The sequence below is a fragment of the Betta splendens genome, chromosome 5 (assembly GCF_900634795.4).
Source record: "Betta splendens chromosome 5, fBetSpl5.4, whole genome shotgun sequence".
Classification (NCBI taxonomy): Eukaryota; Metazoa; Chordata; class Actinopteri; order Anabantiformes; family Osphronemidae; genus Betta; species Betta splendens.
Genome location: NC_040885.2, coordinates 7,417,697 through 7,438,486, shown reverse-complemented (window position 1 = coordinate 7,438,486; position 20,790 = coordinate 7,417,697). Strand labels below are relative to the sequence as shown.

General features: G+C 48.4%; 1 protein-coding gene across 2 annotated transcripts; it reads left to right on the top strand.

The window, feature by feature from the left end:
• Positions 1-857: 857 nt before the first annotated feature.
• On the top strand, positions 858-20,779 carry LOC114855262 (RNA-binding protein Musashi homolog 1-like). Of its 2 annotated transcripts, none has more exons than XM_029150271.2 (14): positions 858-1,016; positions 1,516-1,556; positions 2,292-2,373; positions 2,522-2,606; positions 9,358-9,399; positions 10,082-10,174; positions 15,106-15,154; positions 15,662-15,744; positions 15,848-15,965; positions 16,658-16,738; positions 17,140-17,196; positions 18,141-18,197; positions 18,329-18,483; positions 18,583-20,779. In XM_029150271.2, the coding sequence occupies exons 1-14, from the start codon at positions 952-954 to the stop codon at positions 18,622-18,624; spliced, it is 1,050 nt and encodes a 349-aa protein (XP_029006104.1). In that variant the 5' UTR covers positions 858-951; the 3' UTR covers positions 18,625-20,779. The 2 variants fall into 2 exon arrangements, with proteins under 2 accessions (XP_029006104.1, XP_029006103.1); XM_029150270.2 differs by having other exon boundaries at positions 18,568-20,779.
• Positions 20,780-20,790: the final 11 nt, after the last annotated feature.

The window sequence follows — 20,790 nt, the reverse complement described above, 5'->3', positions numbered from 1 at the left end:
GGATGATACTGATAGAACGCACATAGAAAAAAACAAAAACATTTTCATTCATTTGCATGAAGCTACAACATTGCACTATGACATCATTACATATATGATGACATCATCGCGGGAGCTACACCATATGTAGGAATAAACATATAAACGAGATAACAACACAGGAGCTCATTGACCTCTATTGCACCTCAACTACTGTATGAGTGTGACGAATAGTCGACTGTGCTGTTTCATGTAATTCAGTATGAGCACATAAGACTTGAGAGGAAGGGAAAAGGTATCCTGGTTACAGATGCCTCATTCCACCTGAGGCTTAACCTCTTCCAGCAGGAGCACATCATTCTCCATTAGCAACGCTTCCGAACCCGCTCATAAATTTGCCTGACGTGGAACAATGAACCAACTGAGACACCGCTTATTAATCACGTAATAAAAACCGGCCTGGTGCATATTATAAACGTTACTTCCGGTTTTTCGGCCTTGCTACGTTTTTTCACCATTATTCACTTTTATTCTCGCGCCTGTATTTTTTTTATATAATAACACAACTTCGTATACATAAAAGCCACTAGGATTCAGTTACTGGGCCGCACTGTTGTGATCAACCAATGACATAAACGGCGGGGAAACGCTCCACGCAGAGCGCCAGTGGCGGCGTGAACAGCGGCGGGCGGCGCGCGGAGGGAGGGAGGTCCGACGCTGGGTAGGCTACGGGAAGGACGAGGCCGGGGGGGCGGAGTCTCTCAGCGAGCGCGCGCGCATGCATGTGTGCGTGCTTCCTCGCTCGGCCCGCCCCCTCTGAGCCACCCCACCCCCATCTCTCCCGTCCTCCGCGCCGTCCCTCCCTCCCTCCCTCCCCCGGCTGCCCGCCCCTGAGTCTGGAGCAGCAGCAGCGGCGGAGCCTCACTGCCTCTCCTCGCCTCACAGTGCGGGAATATAGCAGCGGAGCGCGGAATGGAGACGGAAGGGAGCCAGAGCAGCCTGTCCTCCGGCACGGACAACTCCCCCCACGACCCCTGGTAACCGCGTCGGGCCGCCCGCCCGCCTTCCGCTCGCCTCTCGGCCCGCTTTGAGTTCACCTTGGACTTTAGTTGAGTTCAGTGCGGGAGCGGAGCCGCGCCGAGACAAAAGACAAGCACGCTGCGTGTCTGTGTGTGTGTGTCTGTATGTGTGGGATGGATCCACTCAGCGGAGGAGACGCAGACGCGCCGCTGCTTGCCGCCTCTTTTCCTCCTTTTCGTTTGTTTATTTGCGTCGGCCTGCCTCCACAAGGCCACATCGCAACTTCTCCTCCATCATCTGGGAAACCCTGTCCTCTTGTTTTCCTCCTCTAGGGGATTATAACGGCCCGACCGGCCGATTGGCGACTTCGCAACATGGCCGATGCTTTCTTCTTACTTTACTGATGCTACATTACACATATGTATCGCCCTGCTTTCTCCCCTCGTGCTGCATGTGCTGTGCCCGAGAGACGCGCGTTATCCTGTCTAACTTACGGCTTGTGTTTCTCCCATTCAGCAAAATGTTCATCGGGGGTCTGAGTTGGCAGACGACGCAAGGTGAGCTGTCCCGCACGCTACTTTAATAAGTCTCATTCAAAGCCTCCTGTTTACTCCGTGCATCCGTTCGACTCCGGTTAGCCTCCGGTTTGTGAAGTTCGCGAGACGCGCTGTAAATAGTTAAATCAAAGCCTCCTATTCAACGAGGATCGGCTTTTGGGATTTAGACTCGCCGAGACGCGGGGAGATTAAGATTGGAAAATGCGTGCACACACATCGACTTGTCTGGCGTCTCCTGCGCGCCGCCTCCATCCAGCGCGAGCGGCGGCGGCGGCGGCGGACGGCGTCTATAGTAGAACTCATCGATTATTCCGCGTTAAAGCAAAAGTTCGGCTCGCGTCGACGTCCGCACCGGCGCGTTTGTTTTCACCGTTCTCGCCCTCCATTCATTTATTTCAAGAGCCGCGCGCGCGCGCGCACGCACGCACGCACGCCGGCGCTCCGGTGCGGTTTCGCGTCGCTGCCACGGCCCGCGTCGTTATTTTATTAGGCGTCGAGACGGCGATCGCCACCGAGCGCAGCTTTGTTTGCGCTCCGCGCGGCCTAACGGACCGTGACGCGCCATGGCCACGCAGCCCCGTGTGCGCACTCTGGAAGGACATAAACACAACGTGGTCCGCCCGACCCCATTGTCTGTGTCCAGCCGCTGCCAGTACATCACCCCGGGGCCCTGCGGGGCAGAAAGACCCCGCATCCCCGCCCGCCTGTAACCGCCTTTCCCCGCTGTCTTTGCAGAGGGCTTGAAGGAGTACTTCTGTAAATTCGGCGAGGTGAAGGAGTGCATGGTGATGCGGGATCCCGTTACTAAGCGGTCGAGGTAAGAAGGAGGCGTGTGCGCCCCGCCGTCCTATCACTGGATGCCTCATGCGCTCCCATGCTTTTCCACGAGGCCATTCAAACTGTCGTGAGTTTGCATTTTAATCGCCGTGGCTGGGATTACTCTCTTTATTTTTTTCCCTTTCCAGGGGTTTCGGGTTCGTAACGTACGCGGAGCAAGCCGGCGTGGAGAAGGTTTTGGCGCAAAACAGGCACGAGTTGGACTCCAAAACGGTGAGTGGCGCTTTCTGCAAACCGGAGGGGCGCTCGGGCAACTTTTCCGACTCTAGGTAGCATGTTTTCCCCCTGGGCGCGTTTAGCCTCCCACCGTATGGCTTGTAAAGTTGAGGAGTGCAGCCCCCCTTCTCTCCTCCTCCTCCTCGCTCTCTCTGCTCATTTCCCCTCCAAATCCCGGTTCAGGGCGCCAACATGAAAGCGTTCTTTCTTGGTCTTCATTGCCATGGTTACCTGGGGACCTGAATGGGGTAGGAGCCCCTGCAAACCCTCGCAGGGTTTATGCTGAGAGCTCACAAGTTTTTTTTTTCCTGTGAGGTCCAAATGAGTCTTAGTTGAATTTAAATATTTATGTAGAGGCTGAGGTTGGTACTGTGATCAGGAGTTTCTCTGTGATTTCCCCTCCCACACTACTGACATGCAAACTCATATGTGGGTAAATGGGACATATCAGTTGCCAAACAGAGATCAGAGCGCGCATCACGCTGGTGTTTAGCTACACACAGGGCACTGATATGAAAACACGCGTGAACCCCTGCGCTGTGCAGTTTGGCAGGAGCCAAAGCTGCTGAGTCTGATTTAAACATCCTCGGCCTTGTCGCCGGGTCGCGCCGCAGACGGACGCCGGGCGTGTCTGTCGGCTCGCGCGCGCTTTCACGCGCGCAGACGCGCGTGATGGGATCATTTGAGAGTGAAAATCCGCGCCACGGACGGGCAGCCGGGCCACGGGGTGGAGGCAAGGTAGAGTCGGGTAGCTGTCGGAGCGAGCCTGTTGCCGGGGGCGACGCCGGACACAGGAGACACAGGCGCTGTAACTGCACAGCCTGATGGGATTTGTGTCTCCATAACAACTTCTAGGCTATTTTGCATGAACTTAGGACACAGGGCTCGGTCGGGCAGCATTACCCAAATACCCTGACCTAGTGTTGTGTCACGGGACACCTTCATGCCCCGTTCACGTGTGGGCAAAATAATCCGTCTGTGAAGTTGTAGGTGGGATGATAGAAAGTTTAAGCAACTTTTGAGATATTCATTATTTCCCACTGAAGGACGTGTGTTGTTGGTAACGAGTCCGTTTCTTCAGTTAGCTTGAAAGCAGCATCTGAGCAACTGCAAAGTGTTGCTCGGTGACTCATATCGCCTCTTAAAACTAGGTGCTGCGTGTGTGTACGTGTGCGTGTGTGTGTGTGTGTGTGTGCAGGCTCGGCCTACCGGGCCAGCGGTGGGGTTAGGCGTTGCCCTATTATAAACCAAAACACAGCACAAGGCTAAACAATCATAATGGCAGCGAGTCAGAGGCAGCTTTGGTTGCTCAGGTTGTGGAGGCTGAAGTGGGCGGGGCCACGGTGCCACGGCGCCGTTCACCCAACCAAGCGTCGGAAACCAGGGTACGGTTGCCATTTTGTCGTTGCCTCCAAGGGTAAAGCCACATTTGGAATTTGGAAAGGCCGCCTGATTAAAAGCGGGACTATGTGGATATAATATTGGGCTAATATTGCTTGTGTGCTTGTGTTTGTGACACCACATCAAATGTATGTGATGGGAAAAGACCGACTGCTGCAGCAGCTCATTGCCAGCTGCCGCCAGAGCAGTAGAAGGAACACGGCTCCCGCTTCCGTGCATGAACATAGTTAGATGTGAGTTGTTTTTCAACCGAGTCATACATCAGCTGACCATTATTAATATTCGTAATAAGCGGCATCAACCTCTCTCCAATGTCTGCCGCCTTCAGTTCATCCCTCGTTTCGCTTCCTCGTTTTCAATGCACTTTGTGTCCTCCTCACACCTGGACTCTCCCCTTCTCTCAACAGTTCGGTTTGATCACCGTGAGATTTGAAAACATTCATCCCTGGAATGAGGAAGAAATGTCATTGCTCTGGGTTTTTTTTTAATACAGAGCCTTTTGGTTTGTGCTAAAAGGCACCAGGAGGAATGAACGGGATGTAACACTGGCGGAGAAGTTAAACCACTGTACATTTACTGGTGCAAGGTCCGTGTCACTGGTATTAAACATTTACAGTCCTGCTACATCCAACATTGTCTTTCCCACCTTTGGTAAATCAACCAGTCGTCAAAGCCTTCCTGAAAATATAAATACACAGGAAAAGCCAATGCCTTTTGTTTTTGGAGTGAAGTCTGTCGAGTTTGTTGTTTTGGTTGGAGGTTAGATTTCCTGTCGGGGCAGAGTTTGGCCTTAGGGCACTGGTGTGCTGTTGTGTTTCCCTGGACAGAGAAGAAGGGCACAACTGGTATTTGTTTATTGGAGAAATGCTTTACTGGAACCAGTCACGGCAGGGAGAGAAGATGAGAGCAGATATTCTCTGAAACGCATGGATCATCGCGGACTTATTTTAGATTTTGGCGTCTTATTATTTGTGGATTATGCTGCACTTTTTCATTCTTGATCCGTTTTCATTGCCCAGAAGATGGTAGTGATTTTAAAAGGCAGCATCTTAGAATAATGCAAGTGGAATGCTGAACTAATGTTACCTAAAAGGAAAAATACCATATGGGGGGAACGTGCTGATGGTTCTTCTCACTGTCTTGTGCAGTACAGTGGGATTCATCAGTGTGATGCTAATGTGGCTGCTTTAATCTGTGTCCGTGCACTGTAACAACATATGTCAGCACAGGCCTCTGTGGATATTAGCGCCGCAATCTGCCGCGGCTACCGGTCCAACACCTGGTTAGCGGAGAGTCGGGATGCTAGCAGGAGCTCCTCGCTCCCCGGCTGGAGATTAGCTGGCAATGCTGACGTGGAGAAAACCGAGGGGAAGGAGAGGACGGAGGTGGGGGGGGGGTGGTGAGGCCCGGCTCCTGCGCTGTAATTAGTATGGATCTGAAAAGCAGCTAATCGGATTGAAGGGAACAAACTAGATTGGGCTTCCCGTGGTCCGCAGACCCGGGGACGGAGCCCGGACCCGCTCTTAAGGTGCATCCAGGGTGGGTCCGGCCCATGTGCTCACCGTGGCGTTCACGGGGTTAGGGGTGGGCCGGGCCGAGGGGGGGTCCTCATTAGTGAGCTTCGTTAACTAATTACTGTGCCATTGTTCAGCTGTGCAGATTGACCCCGCTGGCCCGGGCCCAAACCCAGTCTCCCGTTCTCGCTCCGTGTGCGTGAGCTGACACGCCGGCTCCCTTTGTCTCGTCTCCCGTTCGCCGAGCCTTGTATTGATTATACGGCCATAGTGGCGCAGCCCGTGGCGTCTCCTCGTCCACGCGGGCGCTCGCCGTGTCGTTGGGAAGACGCGGTGCCGGCGTGGGGACGTCGGCGGAGCCCGCGTGACTTTGTGTTTGTGTTTGTGCTGTGCTGTGTCTGGGCGCCTGTGGGGGAAGCACGGGAGCCCCAGTTCCTCTACGGGCCCATCTGTTTTGTACTCTTTGTCCTGTTAATTAATGAAATCAGAGGGGCTGCCTGCTGGGACGGCCCCGCTGCACCGCCTAGCTGGACAGGCCCACTTTCTCTTGAGCTGGCGCTGTTTTCCAAATGAATGCCCTCTCCTTCTCCCTGTGTGTGTGTGTGTGTGTGTGTGTTTGTGTGTGTTTTCCTTTCATTCTCTGCTCTGCTATTGATTTGAAGTTACATATATATATATATTTTTTTACTTTTGTTTTCCAGTCTGTAACACTGTGGGACGCACGGGGCCACACGAGGTGACTATTGGCTGTAGCTTAGTCTAGCCTTTGAAGCTAAACCACTGGAATCGTATTGTAGGCTTAGCCGTCACTGCTCCTTAGACTGCGCGGAGGTTGGATGCCATGAAGCAGGACGTTAGTCAGAGCATTTTACAAACACTCAGTCATAACTCCTTATTATTTAGTCCGGGACGAGCAGCTCTTGCTCTCGACGGATCCTAATATTTTGCACACGTTCCGACCGGCATCGGCACATTGCAGGGCCCATTCTCAAATTTCAAGCCTCTCGAGAGCTATTTCTGAGTGTTTCTAACGGTGACCTGGCTAAGTCGCTTCCCTCTTTGCTCTGTGGCCTATCTGTCTTCCTCGGGGCTAATCCGCCAGTCTGATAGTTGCTTTAGTTTCGATTTATTATAGCCTTCCTCTGAGTACAGCCAGAAGTAGAAATCACATCTTAGATATATTCTGTTACTTTGCTGAAGTGGAATGATTTTTAACAGCATGGCATGACTGTAGCTGTAGCAGCACTACTACACATGTCGCATTAGGCCTAACCTAGTCTAGTTAGTAACCTTCTGTATTTAGTTCTGGTGTTCTGACAACCTGTGACATTCGGCTGGAAAGTATTATATATACAGTACAATAAAACAGGTAAATAAAAATGCTGTTTTTAATCTTCAAGCATTTGATTTGCCAAATCATTTGAATGAACAGGTCATTAAATGCACACATTTCCAGGCAGAGCGGACGGATTTGCCTTGATTTTTCCCAGATAACACGCTGTTGAATTCGAGGAGGCTGTCGTGTCTCTTTCGTGCCTGAAGTTGCTGCACGTCTGCAGCCCTGTGTCAAACGTGACAGTCACTTCTGACCACTGCCATTGTCGCCGCGCGTGTCTCTGCCACACAATCGCCCCGAGGCAGCTCCCGTCCTCTGGTCGCGATAAAACAGTGAAAGGCAGGTGGGCTGACCCGAACACAAAGGGCCGTTACCTCACGGTGCATTCAGGTCCGTAGGAACACTGGCCATGTTGTGGTAACCGGGGAGCAACACAAGCACAAAGTGGGGCATTAAAATGGGAAATAACGCTTCAGACGTCACTGCAGCTGCTTTAACTTAGTGAAATATATGAACACAGAAACACAGGTTTTACTTATGGTAAATTTGAATTACTGTCTCTGCACATTCGTGCTTTATTCTTGTGGCCTCCTGAGCATAAAATCAATGTGGCACACGAGCCACTGTGCTGGCGAGCGCGCGGCTCGCAGCCAAACATCCATAACGCTGCATTTGACCCACAAAGCTCAGATCCAGCAAGAAACGCGTCGCGGCCGGTGCCGCCGCGTCGCCGGTGCCGCCGCGCGTCCTCGTCACCTTTGTCTGGGCGCTCGGACCAGCTGGAGGTGACGCGACTCCTCTCGTCTTTGTGTCCCACTTCAAGGTGCAAAGTCCTTCTGCAGTCGCCGCCAAGGACGCTGCAGCTGCGTCTGACTTACACAGCGCTGTGCTGCCGAGGCAGCGGTAAAATCGGAGACACTTAAAGGCCCTCGTAGGGTATTTTGGTCTATAGATTTGTCATCAGACGCAGGGAATTATTACAGAGCTGAAAGGATTGTGTGAATATTGAATGATTGCCCTCTCTTGCATTGTGTGCATTGTTCATCTTATAAGTACTTATTTCTGGTCATTTGATAGGCTCCTTTTAGTTGCCAATATCAGTTCAATAGGTCTGATAGTGGCTCTGTGAGACAAGGGCTTCCTCTTCACACATCCAATTATTAGAACAAAGATGGAACGTTAAGACGATAATACGCCACAAGGTCCTGTGACCTAAAATCATCTCTCTTGTTGGCTTGAGTGAGAATAACACGAGATTCCGCACAAATGTAAAATGCCAGGCCAGGCTTTGCATATTTAGCATTATTAAAGGCCAGCTCATTCAAAACTCATTTACGTCTAATTTTATCTGTAACCTTGACCACTGCCGAGGAACATGGATACAGTTAAATCTGGCTAATCCAAAATGGGTGTTGTCTGGATGTGGGAGATTTAAATGTATATATATCCATCTGTAATTTATTCAGAATATTCAGAATGAAGTACTCATCTTAGGTCCTGCTGCCCGCTAGTGTAGTTTGTGGCCTTTGCATTTAGTCGTGTTCAGACAATGTACGTACTCACGTCTCACTTGTTTGTCGGGGGTGTTTGGTTTTTTCTGGGTCTCGCATAAACAGGGGTCTACATGTAAACTCGCAGATTAGCATACGTTCTATTTCTGGAGTCGCGGGCCTTTAGACGCTTCAGACTTTACTACAGGCTTGCTGCTGCAGCGCAGTTTGATTAGTTAACAGTGTGATAATTGATCGTGTACCAGAGAGGAGAGCAGTGTACACGGTAGCGGATCAGGTCTGGACTGTGGAGCGGGCTTTGGTCTTTATGGTAGAGACTCAAATGCCAGAGGAGACATGAAATTATTGGCGGATTCCAGGCATCTGATCGCAGCTAGAACAGCTGACTTTGGATGACCTTGAAAGCTTGACTTTCCCTACTGCCTAAAATGTTATTATGTTCAAATGATGACATGTTTTACACCAGGTGAACATTAATCTGCATGTGCTTGCCAAAATGTTAGGTATTTGCATATTTTCTGTAGATGTAATGGCTTTTAATACACTATCACAGTATGTTCCTCTAAAACAAATGATCCTATTTACTGATATTAGAGTTTGACTCTGAATAAACAGTTGTTTTTAAATAACCTATATAACATGTAAAACAGGATGTTTATACTTATTTGGTTTAACAACAATTCTTTGTTGTCATTTTTTATTTAGTCACCTCAAAATATTCAATAGTATTAGTAAAGTTGGTAAAAAAAACCCACATGAAAATGAATAATTTTCTACTAGTGTTAATACTTAAATCTAACAGCTGAGCGTTGACAATAACAAATCAAGAGCTAATTTCAGTTGCTACTTCTGTTTGAAACACACCAGACTAATAATCAATCATCAAAACCGCAATCGCGCTCACGTTGGGACCTCTTGACACATTATTACTCTCCATGAGTGAGAGAAAGCTTTTAACAGTGTCCCGTCTCATCTGTCCCCCACAGATTGACCCGAAGGTGGCATTTCCCCGCCGGGCCCAGCCCAAGGTGAGTGCTTCCTAGAGGGACGCAGGGCGAGCAGGAGCGGCGATGCTGTCATGTGTCGGCCCTAATCACTCAGCTCTGGCTGACAGGGATTAGATGCAGCCACGTGACCTGAGACGAGCAGGGATCCACTCGTTCAAGCTGACACTATGACCCCGTACCCTGAACTTAGCGACCCCCCCCCATGCCCCCAGCCCCCCACCTCAACATCAGCAGCCAGTATTAGACATGAATAATAATCCTGCACGGCATGCACCTGTATGCAAACGCACCGTCTTAGACTGAAAACAGAATTAAACTGGATGCTGAGAAAAGCTCAAGTGTTTGAGCTAACAAAAATCCAAAAGTCTCTGTAGAAAAACCATCTGCTCCCTGTTTAATTAGTGCTAAATTACTTCTTCTGCTTCTTCCTCTTCTTCTTCTTCACCTTCTTCTTCCCCTCCTCCTCCTCTTTCTTCTTCTTCTTCTTCTTCTTCTTCTCCTCCTCCTCCTCCTCTTTCTTCTTCTTCTTCTTCTCCTCCTCTTTCTTCTTCTTCTTCTTCTTCTTCTTCTTCTTCTTCTTCTTCTTCTTCTTCTTCTTCTTCTTCTTCTTCTTCTTCTTCTTCTTCTTCTTCTTCTTCTTCTTCTTCTTCTTCTTCTTCTTCTTCTTCTTCTTCTTCTCATCCTCCTCCTCCTCTGTTGCTAGTTGGTGACCAGGACAAAGAAGATCTTTGTCGGAGGACTGTCAGTCAACACTACTATCGAAGATGTGAAGCAATACTTTGACCAGTTTGGAAAGGTAAGCAGCAGATGAACTTAGATTCATTTCTTTCAGATTTTTTAATGCAGTAAATTAGGTTTGTTGATGTTCCCTTGTCTTAGTCTCAGTTTGTACAGCTACATCTTAGTTGGATTGATGTAACTTTTATTTCACCAATCGTTGCCTGATGAGCTGTCAACACTGTTTTGTGTTACTTGTACATCTTCTTCAGTCTAATTTAAGCTTTTCCTGCGTTATTAAATGTCTTTTATAACCTAGTAAAGAAGTAACTTCTATAACTTTTTTCTTTTATATTGGCTATTGAAAATCAGTTACAACTGCACCTACAAATGGTTTTGCTTCTACTGCTTTTTATCAATCTCAACTGTTACATCACTTAACTATAGTGAAATGTTTCAACGGTTGTCATTTTAGCGGTTTAAATCATTCGTCATTTAGCAATTTAACATTGTGTGCCTATTATTTTTCGCTATTTAAGTTCTTCTTCCTTGTCAGTGTCTTTGCTTCTCTGCCCACTTGCTGCTGTTATAGATGAGTCATAATGTGACATTTTTTATCTAGTTACATTTTCTACTGATTAAAGTTAGTCCGAGTAGAGTTTGTCCACTGAAAACTTTCCACATAACCGATGGCGACAGCAGGAACGGCAGCAGGTTCAGAAGATCCCTGTTTGGGAATCATTGCTGTAAACTAACTTTGTACCTTAGATGGATTTTATTGATCTGTTGGCTCCACCTCTTCCACTTGATCTTTGTGTGTTTGTAATTTTAAAAAGCCAAGTTCCTTCAAAGTTAGTTTGTTAGTTGGTCTTAGCCGTTTTTCCCCCTTCTGATTACATCTCAGTGCTTTAGCTGCTCCTACATGTGTCCTGTTCAGCTCCTTTGAATGAAATTTGGTGAAAGGCAAACACATGCTGAGGAGACAGATGAGTGGCCGGGGAGACAGAGGAGGCGAAAAAAAAAGCAACAAGAGGAGGGGAAGAAAGGAGGGAGATGGCAGGGGACTGAAAGGGAAGAAGAAACCCCCCATCGAGAGAGAGGGAGGGGAAGTCAGAGAGGGTTGAAGGGCAGAGAAAAGCAGGAATGCTGAGATAGAGAGCAGGGAAGGGGAAAAACATAAATCAGATCAGCCATGAAGGTGTAAAAGTATCCATCATGGTTGAAATGCCCAGTTACTTTTTAGGAGCTTTGGGGATGTTTTTGAGAGAAGTTCACTTCAGCATAAACTAATAACACTAACTAACAGCTGCTCTTGTAAGAGCACTCCCCCCTCCATCTTACCCAAAACCAGTACCTCAGACACCGGCTCCCCTCCCATCCCACGCACACACACAGACACACACCCAGCTCCAGTACCTCTCAGCTTGTTGCCGTGGTGACCTGCTTTTCGTCCATTGTCCCACTGTAATCCAGTGTGTGTTTTTTTGTCTTGTTTAAAATGTGCGAGAAGTGTGTATTTGCATGAATGGAAAGAAGGGGTGAGTGTGTGTGTGCATAACAGCGGTGTCGCTGAGGCGGTGGAGGGAGGCGAGCTTGCATACATTTGTCCCGATACAGACGGCGCCGCGCTCTCAGCCGGCGATCCAGTTGTCACAAACGTTGAGCGTGCGGTCGTGCCGCAGGTTGGCGAGCGGGGCCGACTGTGGAAATGAGCTCTGCTCCAGGATGTGGGGCCTAATGGGTTGGAAGAAATTAACAGCACGGAGCTGCTTCTGCCTCACGTCTGGCCCTGTTTCTCTCGCTTGGCCTCTGACTCATGTTTGGGGCATTACTTATTATTTCAGGTGTCGGTTCGAATTCGAACAGCGTCTAATTCTGGGTCGTGGGTCTTGGTTAACCTGGATTCCACGTGTGAGCATCAGACGCATCAGCACGTTGTAAAGTGGAGGCTCGTGCCATGTTTCCTGAATGCGCTCTCTAAAATGGCTGTTTGCTGCTTCCCTGGCGATTACAGGCGCTCGTGTCTAAGACAACACTCCCTCCGCAGGATGAGGGAATATTTGGACTGTTTGGACACGTGAGACCAAAGCTGTATCGTGGATCGCACCAATCCCACAGTGCATTCCTGCTGAGCGGGAGGTATTTCTTGTTTATTATCGGAGCCTGGTTACAAGGTGCAGGTTGGGATGGAGTAGGACTTGGTGTCCTGTTTATTTTGAAACTGTGGCACAGCCTCAGTAGGAAAACACAGAATGCGAATGTGTTTGCAGCAGGCCTTTGATACGCGCTGAAGTTTATTTTTTCGGGGGACACTTCTGACAGAACACCTAGGAAAACTTAATTAGACTGGACTAAATTTGCAGCTCAGTTGACACGTCAGGTGTTTTCGACCAAACCGCGAGGTCCGAGCCCCCGTTGCTAAACGTCCCCCGGCCAATAAGTCCACAGCAGCCATGTTTGTCTGAATCATGAGGTGAGGGGCTTTTAATCCTTCTGGACCTGCAGGAGAGTTGAGGACACCTCCCTTCATTCCATCAGGGTGCAACATGAAGCCCGTGAAGGTCTGAGAAACGTAGTCAGCCGTGCCATTAGGTAATTTGATAATTAGCATTACAGGTATTTCAGTCATATGGTCAGTTTTGTGTAATCCAGAGGAAATCCTGGTTCTCGTGGCCTTAATCCTGCCTCTCTGCTGCATTCCTAGATGTAGAACTGCTATTACAAAAACCCCTTTTTTTCTAAAAGACTCAAATAAAATAAAAAATCTAAGAGGGCAGGTTTTAGCAGCGAGCGGGAGGAAGCAATGGACGAGATGAAAAATGCAGCATGGACCGGGCAGACGGGAAAAGTTGGGTCTCCACTCACCCATGTGAGCTGGCGATTAGGAGGCTTGACTGAACACTTTGTCTGCTGGCCTGTTTAGAGAGAGATGGCCGGAGAGAGAGCGCGCGAGAATGAAAGAGGGAGATGTGAGGAGACAGCAGGGGGAAAAAATGTGAATGCCACCTTTCATAATCTCGCAAAAAAATGTAATGGACTTGTCAGCAAACACTTGTTCTTCGGACAATGGCTGTACGCTTCAGTGAGAACTGGATATGTTTGATGCGGCGCGCTGGAAGCCGCCTGGTTAACCTTGGGCCCGGCACATCCGAGGATGCCAGAACTTCACGGGCGCGTGACCTTAACTTTTCCTCGCTCCCTGCGTGCACGCTGGCTCGTTAGCGACTGAGCCGCCGCTAAGCCAATCTCAGACCCCCGCAGCCATCCAATCAGATTGTCTTACAGCGCCCCGGGGCCGCGGACATCGGAGATCGTCTCCTTATTGGTTTTGGCAAGGGCGAGGGGGCCGGTGTGCGACCGCGGCATAAGCTCGCGCACGTGACGGACTTGTTTGCGCGTCAGCACGCGGGCGTCTTCTGCTGCGTGAGCGCCATTGTCCTTGTTTGAATTTTTTCCCGTCTGCAAGAACCTTCCTTCCTGCGCAGACGCGGCTAATGCTAACAGGGGGCCTAGCCGCGCGCGCGTGTAAGCCCGCTCTTATGATAACGCGTTGGCTTGCAGCTGTCCACTCACTGTGCTGCTCCCCGGCGCGCTCTGCTGTGTCATTGAGTTTGGACAACCGGAAAAGAGGAAGCCATGAGGGGGGAGGAGGAGGAGGAGGAGGAGGAGGGTTAAAATCTGAATGAAGGACAGAAAGAGGAGGAGGGTCAGTGGCTACGTGTGCGTCCGAGCTATATGTTGATGAGGAGGAAGGTCACGGGGGTCAGGGAGATGGCAGAGGCAACCTTGATTCATCATTTGGAAGGAAAATCAGCTTTTATCACCCTGACAGGCGTGTGTGTGTGTGTGTGTGTGTGTGTGCGTGCGCGTGTGTGTGTGCGCGCTCTTTTCATCTGAGGTAAAGGTTAGAAATCGGACGGGCCTGGTCACTGAGAGGCTACTGCCGCTCATGTTACACTGGTTTGAGTTGCAGAGCTCACGGCCTCATGAAAATAGCCATGCAGTCATACGCCACATGTTCCTGTGTCGCAGGACCTTTTCGGGACCATGTAGTCGGAATAATTTAGGTTTGATTCGACGGAGGAGGGCAAAAGTTGTTTCCACGGCGATCCCGGGCCTTGGTTTCGCAGTCTCTCTCTCTCCTTATGCTGTCAGGGCTCCAGCAGAAGCGGCGAACTTTCCTGCCAGTGAAGGACAAGCGAGGGAGGGAGGGAGGAGAGCGGGCCAAAGGGGGGAGGAGAAGGAGGAGGAATATGAATAGGGCAGTGGAGTGGGTGCAGAGAGGAATAAAAGGAGAGTGTGTTGACAAAGACCCCAGTTCACTTTGTTCTTTGCGCTCTGATCCAAAACGTTCAAAACAGATTTTCCAACCACCATCAAAACTTCACCTTCTATCTTCTCATTTTTAAAACTCCAATATTCATCACTTTCCCCTTCTTTCTTTATCATTCACATGCTCCTTTTCTTTCCCCCCTTTTTTTCCCCAAATTCTATTCTATTCATTGTAATGAGCCCGGGGTGCTGGGTGGGTGGGTGGGTGGGTGGGGGTCTAAGTTCTGCTAATTGAAATTCTTTACAGGGTCTCCATGGGAATAGTAAACTTTGCGAAGAGGGGAAGAAAGACAGTGAGGGTGGACGAATGAGGGTGGAATAAAGAGGGAGAGGTAGGGAGCAGGGCAGAGTTTGTGAGAACTCCAAATGGAGTGAGGAATTTACTTCCAGCGCCTCTCAAGCGTTTGCCGGGGGAACGCTCGCGTCGTCTTCGCGTTGATGGATCGTGTGGCATTTTATTTTGATACGGCGTCCTCCCTCCCTCCCTCCCTGCCTTTCTCTGCCTCTCATTCTTCCTCTTGCTTCTCCCCTTTGTCACCTGTCAGCCCCTCCCTCTCTCCCCACCACCCTCTCCATCTGTTTTCCCCTCTTGCTCTTATGCTAAAGAGGGACAATGGCACCCCATGCTGTGTGTGTTAATATGCCGGACCTCGTCCCCTCTCTGCTTTGTTCTCACAGGTTGATGATGCCATGCTGATGTTCGACAAAACGACCAACAGACACAGAGGTAAGTTGTAGTCACACACACACACACACACACACACACACACACACACACACACACACACACACACACACACACACACACACACACACACACACACACACACACATGCTCTCGTCCTTCTGAATGAAGGGAGAGAGCGAGAGAACTGCCCCCACTCCACACAGTGGACTCTGGCTGGTTACAGGTGAGGGTGCATCTTAATGAGGGAGGGAGACGCTGGTTGCCAGTAACCCTCGCCTCATGTTCTGGTGAACCAGCCCAGCTCCTGATTGACAGCCGAGCCAGGCGGCGTTTGCACTGGTGTCGGCTGATTTTTGTTGGGAATCGTTGCTAATGAAGGATGTAGATGTAAAGTGCGCTTTCATTTTCCCAAAGAGTCTTAAACCCAGAACTGTACAGGAAATTGACTGGAACATCTGTGCTGCCTGCACAACGTTATTGACCTTTATAAATAAACTTGCAGTGTAATCTTGGCCATAACAACCTGTGTGTTTGTGTATCTCCCAGGTTTTGGCTTTGTTACCTTTGAAAACGAAGACGTGGTGGAGAAAGTGTGTGAGATCCACTTCCATGAGATCAACAACAAAATGGTGAGAACGTCAGCAGGAGGACATTTCCTAAAGAAACGACCTGTGGATGCGGTGTTCGCCGTTATTTTAGTATTACTACACAAATGTCTTCCCTTTTTTCTAGGTGGAATGTAAGAAAGCGCAGCCCAAGGAGGTGATGACACCCACAGGCTCAGCTAGAGGCCGCTCCAGAGTGATGCCTTATGGGATGGACGCCTTCATGCTGGGCATTGGGATGCTCGGTAAGATCAAGAGTCAAGCATGCTGTATGTAGAGCCAAGCACTGTTCCAACACAATACATTATAACGAGAATCTGACTGTCACTGAGCTTTTCTGAAAGGTTTTATTCATATCAGATCTATCCACATACAGTTATTTTTTTAATTATAGTGGTATTTGTTAGTATTGTACTCTAAATGTTGTATGTTATGTTTTATAACATAACTGGAAAATCCATTCAACATCCAACTCTTCCAGTTATGGAGAAGTTGGATGTTAGATGGATTCCAGAATTTTTTTTTAAATATTTATTTCTGTCAGAAAGTCTTCAACAAAACCTGATAATGAAGGTTGTTTTAGACTGTAGCTCCCATCGTCTGCTGGGATGTACAACTGGCAACCCACTATGTTAATTGTGCGTCTGTATATTTATTGTGTTGTTGATTAGGTCAGCATTCTCCAGGATCATCCCCATGCACAAAGTGACTAGATTAAAACCATCATGTGTCAATCACGGATATAGTTTCACACACAGAGGAGTAAAAACACAGAGGCTGTTGTAAATAAATTAAGCTGAGAGCAACGCATGTGTGGACGTTTGGCTCCCTCCAGTGGACATTCACCATTATGCCGCTCTCCACAGAGCAACCAATTGATGATTATAGCAGTAACCTTGTATAAATGGATTCACTGACGGCCAACCTTCTCTGACAGGCTACCCAGGCTTCCAGACTACGACCTACACCAGTCGCAGCTACTCTGGAATTGCACCTGGCTACACTTATCAGTTTCCAGGTACGTCTGTGTTGTGTGTGTGTGTGTGGATCTGGCGACGAGGCAGAGACAGGCTGTGAGATGAGATAATGAGAGTTGATGTGTGTTCACATACTCACATTGAATCCTACCACCGACTATGTCTGTATGTAGGTAAATTAAAGACCTCGCTGTGTTTTGTTCCTAATGGCTGGAAACGTTTTCCTTTGATTTGTGACATTTGCTCGCTGTATTCTTCTCCTCTCCTGTGTTTGTTTTATTTGCTCGTGTCCTCTGCTTTTCTTCCCCCTCCTCTTCCTCTGCGTCTGCCTTCCTGCCCGTCCGTACAGTACATTTGTACCTTTTTGTGCTCGTTGTGTTTTGCTTCCATACCTGCGTGTGTGTCTTTGTAGTGTGTATTTACAAAGGCTCTTTGTTTCTAGAATTCCATTTAGAACGGACCCCCCTCCTGACGTCATCCCACCCTCCTGAGCTGACAGGTCAGTGGCTCCTCACTCCAACGGCGTCCTAAGGAAACTACAAACTTGTCTTTTACTTGTCTCCTTGGTTTTACATTCAGTTTTGTTTGTCGGGTTTTAACATACTTTAAAATAAAGTCAGATTACAGGGTTAGAAGGCTTTAAGTAGTATAGGCAAAAAACAAGATGCTGTGATCTTTCATTCATGGGAAATGCAGGTCCACTGGTGAATCTGCCTGTGAGTTCCCCTGACGCTGATCTGTGATCTGTGCGTGTCAGTGCAGGGTTGTAAGCAGGGCGTTGTGAGGGCCAGGCTTCATGCAGCTCCTCTGGGCGGCATTAGGTTTCATTTACTCGCTGTGTTTGCCGTGGACGTTGGGCGTGTGCCAGCAAATATGACAGAACATAATCATCAGTATGTGAATGTGAAAAGGAACGCGATTTGATTCCACTGCAAATTAAGACTGAGATCTTACGCCCAGTGTTATATAATGCTGTATGAGATCATGTCACTCACCAGATATAAAAATGTTTGTTAGTTGTTGTATTTGTCCAAACCACTCATTAATCAGACACATGCTGGAGCTTCTCCCGTTGTAATGACATTTACATCAAGCGGCTTGTGTGAACTTAGCTTCCTTTATCTGGAAGTCAGTTTGTAATCTGATTCACACTGCCATCTAGTGGCCGAGCTTCCCTTCGAAATGACATCCTCTTTGTTTATTATATTTTTTTTCTTATGCAAAGAGCCGACAGTCGGACATGAGATCGTTACAGCAGTTGGTTTCGGGATTTTACCCCTTTCGCCAGTTGGATTTAAATCAGATGACAGATGTGTGGGCAGATGTCAGTCCAAGCAACACTGAGCCGTAGTTTCTTACTTATGATCTGATATGAGAGGGATTCAGGATGACACATCTGTGAAATAACGCGTGTATATGTGTGTGTGTGTGTCTGTCTCACAGCCATCCCCCTGACCGCATATGGACCAATGGCGGCAGCCGCAGCAGCAGTAGTTAGAGGTATGTTCACGTGTGCGCCGTAAGCAGAGCTTTTATACTTGAATAGAGCTGCTTGGACGAACAGTATTTTTAGCCATGTGTGCACATAAAGCTCTTTAGTGTTGAAGTCTGACCTGTCTCCTGTCTCCTAGGTTCCACCCCTTCACGCACAGCTGGTTTCCTGGGCACCAGCAGCCCTGGACCAATGGCTGACCTGTATGCAGCAGCCAATCAGGACTCAGGAGTCAGCAGCTACATCAGCGCTGCTAGCCCGGCCCCCAGCACAGGGTTCGGCCACGGTCTAGGGGTAGGTCACGCGCTCCCACTCGCTCCGCTTCACATGTCTGCACACATGTGTTCACGCAGCTGATAAAACCTCTATTTACTGCAGCCCGTGTGTCCTCAGGGCCCACTGATTGCTACTGCGTTCACTAATGGCTACCACTGATGGGACTCAGGTCATTGAAGATGGGAGGGCTGCTCCTCTGCTGATGAGCCAATCAGAATGCTGGTTGCCCACTGATGGCACACCCTGATTGGCCGGGCCACTGCGTATGCCGGGCTCTCTTGACTCCCTGTGGCTCCACCCACCGACTGAATATCTTTTTAAATCCTGAACTCTCGTTTTGCTGTACTAATCTCACTTCAACATAAAGCTCTCTCTCTCTCTCTCTCTCTCTCTCTCTCTCTCTCTCTCTCTCTCTCTCTCTATCTATCCTCACGTAGTCTAATTCCTAGATTCCACACCGATATCCTTCTGTTTTGAAGCTGAGAAAAGAAACCTGCAAAAAAAAAAAGCCTCCGAGAAGGCGTTTTGTCGTCCTTGACGACGACAGAGGACTATTTTAAGTTTTTTGTTATGATTTTGTTTCAATGTGACATGTCGTTTCATCATGAAATCCCTCAAAGCTGTTACCGATGTGAACATTGGGAGAACAAATGGTGCAGGATGAGTCTAACCATTTTTAACAAAGGAAGAACAAACCCAACAGTCCTTTTTTTTTAAAATCTCAAGCAAACACGGAAACATGAAAAAAGTCAAATGTATATTTTGGTAGTCTTTAAAAACAAAACCTTTGTAATATTGTTATTAATAATGATGATAATCTGTAAGGTATTTTATTCTGTAATTGGTTTTAAAGCAATGTTTCTATGTCTTCCTGTAACATATTGTACATAGATGTGGGGGTGATGGAGGTGGAGGGTTTTCTAAGCTGGCTGCCATGTCACTGCTTGCTTTGGGAAGCGTTTCCGGTGATGTGACTGGATGTCGTCTACTGCTCTGTGCGGCCATCTCACTGCTCACGCCCGTGCACGCGTGCTCCGTTTGTTGTCCAGGCTGTCCAGACGTAAACGGGAGTTTGTGTGACGCGTGCGCTCACTTAAACAACAGTGGTTACGGACTTGAGTCGCTGTCAGGGTCCTCGTGAGAACTACTTCAGACAAAGATGATGGACTTTGGAGGAACAACACAAACGGGGGGGTTCGTGGGCGTTTTCTTTTTTGAAAATATTCTATTTTTTTTTTTGCGCCATTCACTTCTTAATGTTTTATTTCTGTCGTTGTTGTTGGCGGTTTTTCTTTTGTGAACGTTCGCGCGCGGCCTTCTCCGCCGCGAGAAAAACAGATGAAGGACTTTCTCAGAGAAGCAATCGTAGAAAACACCGCGACCACGTTCTGTCCTCGTATCACTATTGAAGGCGCACGTGATTGCGTGTGAGTGCGTGTGAGTGAATGTTTGTGCGCGTACGTCAAGGTGTAATATGGAACTACTTCTGGCAAGCGAAGGAGCATTTCGATTGCCTTTGTTCTTGGTACTGAAAAAAAAAAAAGGTCATCCTGTTCCATCCTGGCCCGCCCTGCTCCTCTCCCCCGCCTGCTCCCATTTCATATTTCGTTTTTAATAACCTTGTGGTCTCCTGGAACCGACACATTGTTGTTTATACACAGTTGCTGCTCCGTGTAGTGATGAAGAGCGGGGGCTCGGGCAGGGAACCAGGAGCGGAACAGGGTTTCGCTCCCAGTCGGCTCCGATGCAGGACCTCAGTACAGACAACACTGGCTGGCAGGAGAGGTCAGAAAGCTGGAACGAACTCAACACTTGCAAACACAAGTAGCCTGTTTGTTCAGCGCAGCGGAAAACGTCCTGGTCCAGCCAGTAGTTCCTCTGTCAGACCTCCTGGGAAACGACACAAAACTACTGCTGGACACCAACACTGTAACTTTTTAAACGTACAATAAAGCAATAAGTTATTTTTTACCTTACAAATGAAAATAGTACTATTATTGGTAATAGCAGACGGCGTGTGGATAATTCTGCGGCATTAAGACTTATTTTCAGAAAAAAAAGAAACTATATTTTTCTGTTTTGAGATCTTGTTCCCCTTGTATATTGATTTGACTGTCTTTTGGTTGTGTTGATGTAAGGATCAGGGCCAAAGCTTTAAGTGGAGCTGGCAGCTCTCCATGAGCTCAGTCTCAGTTAAAGATTCGGCCTGTCCCCCGCCAAGCTTTACAGCAATGCTTTTCTGTTTTTCTTGTTTTTTTTGTTTTTTTTTTCTGACAATTTCAATTTTAAAATCCTAATAAATTATTCTAAAGCATCTGGTCGTGC